Source organism: Typha angustifolia, chromosome 14 (genome assembly GCF_048772165.1).
Source record: "Typha angustifolia cultivar Huaian chromosome 14, ASM4877216v1, whole genome shotgun sequence".
NCBI classification, from domain to species: Eukaryota; Viridiplantae; Streptophyta; class Magnoliopsida; order Poales; family Typhaceae; genus Typha; species Typha angustifolia.
The window spans coordinates 1,517,004-1,525,560 of NC_133252.1; the positions used below are offsets into that span (position 1 = coordinate 1,517,004).

Consider the following 8,557-nt stretch of genomic DNA (forward strand, 5'->3'; position numbering starts at 1 on the left):
AAAAAGACTTTACTAACCACTTCTTAAAACCATTAAACTATAAAAAGGGCAGAATACAAGTACTAATAAAGATAAAATAGAGGGTGTAATTTGAAACAACTAGGTAGAGGGGTGTGGGGGGTTAGAGTTGGGAATTTGCATGGGGAGGTGGTCCCCGCGGAAGTGGGGAACACGGGCGGCGTGCGTGTAAGTATGCGACATGGGAAGCAGTGGGCTTTATTATTTTTATTGACCCCATTGGATCTGCGTCTAAAGAGGAAGTTTCCTACGGGGTTTTATTTGGAAAGTTGCGAGCGGGAAGTCTTCCGAGAAATTTCGAGCGAACAACAAGGCGGTGTCGCCCTCCATCCAACACTGTTAATCTGCAGTTCTAATCTGCAGACCGGATTCCCTACAACCCTCTGCTGCATCAGTTTCGTTCGTCTCGCAATAATAAATAGCGAGGCTTCTGAGAAATAACTCCGCAGTTTCGATGAAGGACCTGATGGTTTGTTGCCATGTTAATTTATATATCCTAATTAACACCTCGGCAGATCAATCATTTTAAGGGCTCGCATGCCCCCAACTAGTGGGGGTTTAAGATATACGTATGGGTAAATTAGTTTGGAAATTATTCTACAACAAAATGCCACCTTGGACACTAGAAGTCCATAATTCGTAGGATTAATCCTCCCAAAGACACAGCCAAGACCACGCTAAAAATTGAATGCGCACAAGCAATTGTACTATGTAAATCTCTTGCATAATTTCTCTCGGGAAGACCTTGTTAAGGGTTGTACAAGCCGCCCAATGCTCGGACTGAAGCAAAGAGCGCATATTATGCTCGAACCGTGGCATTAAGTGCCATATCTGGCCCGGCCCATTAAGCAAAACTTTCTCTGACTAACCAAATTTAGTAGAGTTAGCGTGTACCTTTTTTTTTCTAATCAAGTAGGTCATGAATCTTGTTCCAACACTAAAAAATATTGTGAAAAAAATTGTTCGGTGGTTTGACTCAATCTCGACTCGGTTGATAACTCGATGGTACGGTTGGTTTGAAGGAGTAACTCGACTGCGTGACAGTTTAGAGCAAATTTTGACGGCGTTTGATTCGGAACAATTGTTTGATATTATCTAAAGAATTAATATTTAACTTTTAATAATTGTTTGATATTATCTAAAGAATTAATATTTGGTAATATCTAACTTTTCAGCTCATAAAATAAATAATAAGAAAAAACTTTCTCAGTTCCCACCGATCTCTCTATGTTATGTCTTCATCGTAGCAGCCACGGGGACATGAGTAAGTACAGAAGAAATTAATACACATTAAGGCCACTCCCACATGACCCTGTGAAGTGAGGACATATCTTCACAAGCCAAGTGGGAACAAAATGATACCGGCAAAAGGGTGAAGGAAAGGCCAATCGTCGTCAAACTATTATTTATTTATTTATTTATTTATTAGCTCATAAGCTATACTATAAAAAATCTATAAAATAATAATTTGGACATTTACGGGTATCGATTTAAGTTATATGTGCATGAGACAGCGGGCAACAATTACTAGGGTCGTACTTTAAAAGAGATCCATCAATTAATCTTTTTCTGAGACAGTTTTGGATGGATAAGTCACGGGCAATGGAGTAGAGCGGATACGTTTCTGTTTACATTGCCGTAAGATTCCTGGAGTCACGAGAGAGCATCGCCTTCTCATAAGTAAGTACTGGAGATTAGTGTTTATATATTAGAGTATTCTTCGACCGGCCACAACTCACAAGGAGGAGGAGGATGCCATCCCTCAGCTCCTCATAAGTAGTCGATCGTTCCCATGCAGCCTTGCGCGTGAAGTACTGTGAAAAGAAAAGAAAGTTTTCCTACAGGAGAGCTGTCGACTACAAACAAAGGAATTCAATACGAAACTGAGAAAAAGAATAATATCAAATAAGTCTCCAACCACTTTGTTTTACTTGGCTTCAGCTGAAAGTTTTGGAGGTTAAATAACATTTATTGTCATCCTCGGAGCATCTTCAACCAATGGGGCTCCGTCCGGATGAACTCTAATACACCAAGCTCTATAATTATAAAAAATTAATAGAATATATATCTATATATATGTTATTTATTTTAAATTATTTAATAGGTCATCTTAATATTATTATTTTATTAATAAAAATATATAATTTAAAACTCTTATTGAGATCTTTAAAATAAGACTAATATTTAATAATTTTAAATTACTAATTTTGTTAATGCCTAATATATTTTATGTGCAAGATTTTTAAATATTTAATGTATTTTATATTTGATGTATTTTAATATTTAGTATTATATTTGAAAATAATTTTGAGTTATTATCCATATGATTTTAGGACATATCAATTTTAAAATAGTTTATTATGTATTTTTAAAAACTTAAATTTTAAATTAACGCAAATATAATTTAATATTAAACTTATTTTGAAGTTCTTGATGAGAACGATACTATTTTTATTAAAAACTGATTAATAAAATTAATTATATACTCAGTTTAATTAACTAAATTATTTAATAAAAATATATATATAATTAAAATTATTTGATTAAATATTTAAATGATAAAATTAAAATTTTAAAAAAACTCTGAAAATGTATAAAACCAGGCTCCAAATTTTTTAGTGGGGCTCCAAAATTTTTGGAGCTAGATAGACCAAAGCCCAGGTATAACTTCGTCGGGTTTTAGATTTAGAGATTTGAAGTCCGGTTGAGGACGGTCTAAGAAATGAGTTTACTATGTTCCGAGGATTTATTTATTAAAATTTTTAGCAGGAAAAAATAGGCCTCACTGCTTTTACTCTTTATCGGTTTTATCCTGACCTTTATGTGATATTTGGAGGAAGTGGAGACTTTTGTTCACTGTTACGAGCAATTTCTCTTTTGCTGCTTTCTTTGATCTCTATAATTTAAAATAAAATAAAATCTATTTTGTACATTCTCCATCTCTTCTAATATAATTCAAAAATTTCCCTGTTCTTTTAAAACAACAACAAATAAAAGTACAACGGCTCAAACAATTCAAGGGCTCCGCTAGCGACCAGTGATGATACAATCTGGACCGTTCATCTGCCTCGGAAAACGTGCAGATAAGGAATGCTCCCCCTTCGCGTTTCCCCGTATCTTAACTACCAAAACAAATCGCGTTTCCCCGTATCCTAACTACCGAAACAAACTGGTCATTCAGATCACGCCAGATCACTCCTGTGGGTGCGGGATCGCGTGAACCCCACTGATGGCATTCCCGCAATTAACCGGAAAACCAGCCCCTTTTTCCGATTCACGCCGTATCGCTGTAACGTTAAGAAAACCACCTCTAACCTCTCGAAGTCGAAGCCCACTTCCCTCTCTCTCCCTCTTCTCCTAAACAAAAAAACAGAAGAAACTTCCCATTTTAGGAAAAAAAAGGAGAGGATGAGCAGCAAATCCCCAATCTTCCCCTTCCCGGAGCCTCACCACTACAGCGACTACGGCTTCGATCCCCAGATCGACTACTTCCAGGTAAGCTTATCCACTCCTGATCCCTTCCCAAAATACCTCCCCAGATCAAACTTCAATCGAGATCGTTCCCGTTCTGCCCCTCCCTAGGTTCTGGAGGAGGCGAGGAGGCAGAGCAAGCGTTGCGAGTCCCGTCCTCCGCCTCTGGATTCGCTCCACCTCAAGCTCCAGAAGCCGATCTCCAAGGACGCCGCCAAGTCCAAGAAGCGCCACCGGTGGTGGAAGACCGCGGGATCCGCCCTCCTCTTCTGGAAGCGGGCCAAGCCCGACGCCCACGCCCGGCGCGGTGAGGCTAAGGGCCGTCGCTGCGGCTACCCTTACGGAGCGGTGTCCGGACCGCTGTACGTGACGGAGGCGAGCTGTATGGCGGCTGCGTCGTGCCGGTCCAACTCGGGGCCGCTCGCGGCCTCGGAGGTGGGGGTGGAGGGGTTGCCTTACCTCAGCTTGCGCGGCCTCAACCTCGTCGACGGCGACGGCGGCGCAGGTGCGAGGAACGTGCCGATATACCTCGTCACCTGAGGCGGATCCCACGACCGTCGGCATCACCTCTACTTCTGTTTCTAATGTGTACTTGGCCTCTTTCTTTTGGATTTTTTTTCTTTCGTCGGGAAAGGTGAGCTCTTCGTCGCTTTTTGGGTCAATGTGATGTTACCTTTTGGTTCGCGGTGAATCGGTGAGCTCCGGTTACCGCGAGTGAGCGTAAAGGATTATTAGGAGTAATTTGTGTTTCTTTTTTGGTCTTATTATCTATCCTCCCTACGCTCGTGGTCACGGGGTCTCGACTCTCGAGGTTCCTGCCTCGACTCGCCTGGAACCGGAATTCAAATTTATATCAATTTTTACGTATACTTTTACTAAACCAAAATCCCCTCTTTCTTAGGATAACCATAACGATATCAAATTAAAGCTTGGGAGAAAGAATTATTTGTTTAATTTGTGGGTCATGCGAGGCAATTAAGTAGGCGTGTGTGGGTTTAGTTGGTTAAGCGTGGGGGAGTTCATACGCTGGTATCATGACAAGAGTAAAGAATGTTATGCAACCAAAGCTTTTGATTTGAAGCTTTCTCAAACTCAAGAAAGGTTTTTCCTAGAATGATATCAAACGAGTGATCACCAAATGAGTGGGATACACGATATTCTTACGAATAATCGATGTGAGTTGTTTAAACCTCGACTCCTCGTCTAGAGATATGATAACCCTTAAGACCTTCACACAAACCGTAGCTGGATAAAACCTTTTACGTTTTTTATATAAACTTCTTGTGATACATTAACTCCTTAATTATATAAATCCTCCTTTAAAATATCCTTCTATTATTTATTTATTAGATTTTTTTGTTATATAAAAATTAAGTGATTAATGTTTTGCCCTTAGTTAGAAGGAACCAAAAAAAAAAAAAAAAGAGTAAATAAAATGGTTACTTGCTGGTGCCTACCACACTTAGAAGATATTAAGTAAAGTGGATCAGAATTATACCTCGTGTACTTTATCACTTAACCCTTCATATTTATGACTTTTTTTTATTACAAAATTAGACCTATGATCAAAGTGAAACTATATTTATGGACTAAAATTTCACTCTTTCATCACATATTACCTAAGGATAAATACTCACATCTGATCAAAATGTAGATATAAGGGAGAGATGTTATTTAAACAAAAATCTTTCTTCTCCATAGATTATTAACTAACAAAAATAATAAAAATATTTCAATAATTTCAAATATCATGTTAATGACGTCGTGATAGAAAATAAATATAAGAGCGTCCATCTGAGTTTAGGCCAAAGTACAAATGTAATCCTAAAAAAATTATATGAAACGAAAGGCTATAGTTCCAGTAGTAGAGGTATAATTAACCCTTTAAATAACTCTGAAATGACCGAGATTCTCCCTCAAATGACACCAACTAAGCCTATTCAGTTTAGGATTTACATCTTGTGGTATATGCCGTCTGATTCATCGATTCACTTGATATATGGCAGTGCAGATTGAAATAAACACCTTCTGCAATATGAATTGGCTATGAATAAAATAAAAACAACCAACTTAGACTTTATGACGTCGAACTACCTTTACAAATACATGACAAAACATAAAGCCTAACTTTTTCAAGGGCAGAGACACTATTAACTATGTCAGTGTCAAAAAGGGAAACGCAGCAGACAAACATAACACAACAGTCAAAGAAACCAATAATACCTTTCTAAAGTAGAGGTGTTGAAACCTTGAAACCCGCATCTCATTGCAAATTCACCAACAGGTAATATGGTAAAACAAAATGTAAAACTGAGATCAGCGTACTGATTGAAACATAGCGGGGCAAAAAATCTGGGTCGAGCAAACAAAAACCTTCGGACAAAGGTCTGAAGAACAACTAACAAATATAAAATTACATAGTTCGGACTAACAACTAATCAGTACTACAGTGTACTGTTCATGCTTCTGAGGTTGCGCTCACTTCACTTCTTCCCTTTCTTCGGCGCCCTACATAAAAGGAATTCACATGTCACAAACTTCTCTCAATCAAATGCTTCATATGACAGACACAGAAGAAAATTATCAATAAGATCCTTACTCTGCTGGTTGAGAAGCAGGAACTGCTGCTGGACCCTGTAAAAGTAAAAGGAAACGCAAGAGAGTATTATTAGACAGAAATATCAAGAGCATTATTAGACAGAACAATATTTCGAGTAAGTTATTTTCCCCACTATTTAACAAAATCATTCTCAGAATGGTTTAATTTAGTGTTGATCCTACAGTTTTTGCTAGTAAAAAGTTTCAATTATGTATACATCTGGTAATTAGGTTAGTGAGTATAATAAAAAAAATCATTCAATAAGATGATTCTTCTTTTTTATTCTGCTCAAATAATTTTCAGAACACAGGATATGCCTCCAGTAAACCAGCATGCCAAACCGTGCCAATAAGTATGTGGATTCTATCAACACATGGCACACCAAGCTACAATCAGTACAAAAGCTGGTTAACCTTGAACAACTTCCAACATCATAATCACCAAGAAAATTTTGAATTAGAGGTTAAAAGATGATAAGCCGTTAGTTCTTAAACAGACAACATTGTGCAGAAATTAAAAGGCATTTCTCATCCAAATCATGTAATACAGTAAAGAACATATACAGAACATTAAAACTGACAATTGTACCTGAGCCAATCGTTCCTCCCTTCGTGCAATCTTCCTTTCTCTGCTTGCCTTGCTCTTAGCACGTTTTGCTTCAAATTGGTCAGAGAGTGTTTTCTCTCTTGCCTTCTCAGCCTTAGATTTGTGAATGCTCTCCATAAGCACCCTCTTGTTTTTAAAGACGTTACCTTTCACCTTCATGTACATGTCATGGTACATGTGCTTATCAATCTTCTTTGACTCCCGGTACTTCCTTAGCAAGCGCCTAAGAACTCGCATTCTCCTCATCCAGAGAATCTTAGTAGGAAGTCTAGCCTCCCTAGTACCTCTACGTTTACCTGCAAAATGAAGTATAAATATACTCAGAAAAACATCAATAATCATCTCCTAATCTTTTTGCACTATATAGCACAGATTTACATACCATATCCAGAGTGGCGACCCTTCCTCTTAGCTTCAAGTGCTCTGCGTGCACGCGACCTTGAATGTATCTTCATTGGCTTCTTGATGATAAATCCATCCTTGACCAATTTACGAACATTTTGCCCTATAATAAAGAAAAACAAGCAGAGCATGCTATCATAATTTATGAATACTTAACTACATTCTGATTCCAAAAGATCTATTAATCATAACAACTGGAGAGCATGCTACGGGGAGAATGCTACAATAATTTGCAAATAAACATTGACTACACATCTAAAATGACTGAAGCAACAGACTGGAGAAGGGAGAAAACTTGATAAATGACAAAAATGAGAGAAACACCGAAAGCCTTCCACAATCATTCTTTCCAGCTTTGAAGGGTCAAGGTGTGAGGGTGGCTGCAGTAGTGCAAGGAAAAACTACAGAAACCGAGGTAGCACTTCTTTGGAAATTTGTACAATAGCTTTTGTCTAATATTTCCCGTTAATGAGAGTGTCAAAATCCCCTAATTTTCACTATTGGAGTATTGGGTATTGAAACTTAATTCCTCTAGATATACAAGAGAGGGACTTAAATAGGTTAAATAATTATTCAATGAAACGGTATTGTTTTGTTCACCACAAGATGCAAAGCTAAAGAAACAACCTTGACAATATAACCCACAAACTCCTAAAGCAACAACCATTTAACTACTCCGATTATTCCGTAACCTTGGCAAATACAACAGTTAATATATACCTCTATCGAATCCTAAATCTTACCAAATACATAAAGACGAACCAAACATCCCCAAGAAAGAACAAATAACGCATAAATCCATCACCAGAAAATAGCAAAATCTAAGGAAATAAACACTAATCTAAACCTGAAAAACAAAAAATTTTAGTCTTGGAAAGAGAGGAGGAGAGCTTACTGGAGTTGGCCATGGAGATCTCGTTGACCTCATTGGGATCGAGCCAAACCTTGCCCTTCCCGCACTTGAGAACGCTGGCGGCGAGACGCTTCTGAAGCTTAAGCGACACCATCGTTGCCAAGATCACCCGTTTCCCTTAGCTAGGGTTCTGAGGAAGGCGGCGGAGTTGGAGCTTGCTTTATATGTTGAGAGAGGCAGTGGATTAGGGTTTCAGTTGTTAGGGCTCAGGGTTCATTTGTACGACTCTTTTGGGCCGAGTTTTATGGGCTGGGCTTAGTGGATAACTAGAGGATGAAATAATTAGGCTAACTTTTTCTTATTTTTTGAGTTTGAATGAAGTTGGAATAAGTTATTAATAATTATTCCAATTAAGTTTCTTTTTAAATAATTAAGAAAGAAATATTTGTGTTGAGATAATAAAATTGGCATGTTTATGTATAACTGGAAATTGTTTATTTGGTCTCCAATTATGTCAAACTATTTTAATCTCTAATAATATTATATTAGAAACTAAAAATATTTATTTCATCATTTATCTTTTATTTTTTCTTAGGGAAAGCCCCCAG

The 8,557-nt window shown here is 37.7% G+C and overlaps 2 protein-coding genes across 2 annotated transcripts; one reads left to right on the forward strand and one right to left on the reverse strand.

Moving 5' to 3' along the window:
- Positions 1 to 3,340: 3,340 nt before the first annotated feature.
- LOC140776299 (uncharacterized) lies at positions 3,341 to 4,240 on the forward strand. Its single transcript, XM_073119962.1, has 2 exons — positions 3,341 to 3,513; positions 3,601 to 4,240. The coding sequence occupies exons 1-2, from the start codon at positions 3,427 to 3,429 to the stop codon at positions 4,027 to 4,029; spliced, it is 516 nt and encodes a 171-aa protein (XP_072976063.1). The 5' UTR covers positions 3,341 to 3,426; the 3' UTR covers positions 4,030 to 4,240.
- A 1,488-nt stretch (positions 4,241 to 5,728) lies between these two features.
- Positions 5,729 to 8,191, reverse strand: LOC140775370 (large ribosomal subunit protein eL19y). Its single transcript, XM_073118621.1, has 5 exons — positions 7,992 to 8,191; positions 7,077 to 7,199; positions 6,677 to 6,990; positions 6,089 to 6,123; positions 5,729 to 5,997 (listed from the first exon to the last, which is right to left on the reverse strand). Exons 1-5 carry the CDS (start codon positions 8,101 to 8,103, stop codon positions 5,973 to 5,975), a joined length of 609 nt encoding a protein of 202 aa, XP_072974722.1. The 5' UTR covers positions 8,104 to 8,191; the 3' UTR covers positions 5,729 to 5,972.
- Between the last annotated feature and the right edge of the window lie 366 nt (positions 8,192 to 8,557).

Coding starts and splice junctions, on each gene's coding strand:
- LOC140776299 (XM_073119962.1), top strand. CDS start 3,427: ATGAGCAGCAAATCCCCAATCTTCCCCTTCCCGGAGCCTCACCACTAC. Junction 3,514..3,600: donor CCCAGATCGACTACTTCCAG/GTAAGCTTATCC, acceptor GCCCCTCCCTAG/GTTCTGGAGGAGGCGAGGAG.
- LOC140775370 (XM_073118621.1), bottom strand. CDS start 8,103: ATGGTGTCGCTTAAGCTTCAGAAGCGTCTCGCCGCCAGCGTTCTCAAG. Junction 7,200..7,991: donor GATCTCCATGGCCAACTCCA/GTAAGCTCTCCT, acceptor TCTTTATTATAG/GGCAAAATGTTCGTAAATTG. Junction 5,998..6,088: donor CCTGCTTCTCAACCAGCAGA/GTAAGGATCTTA, acceptor CCTTTTATGTAG/GGCGCCGAAGAAAGGGAAGA.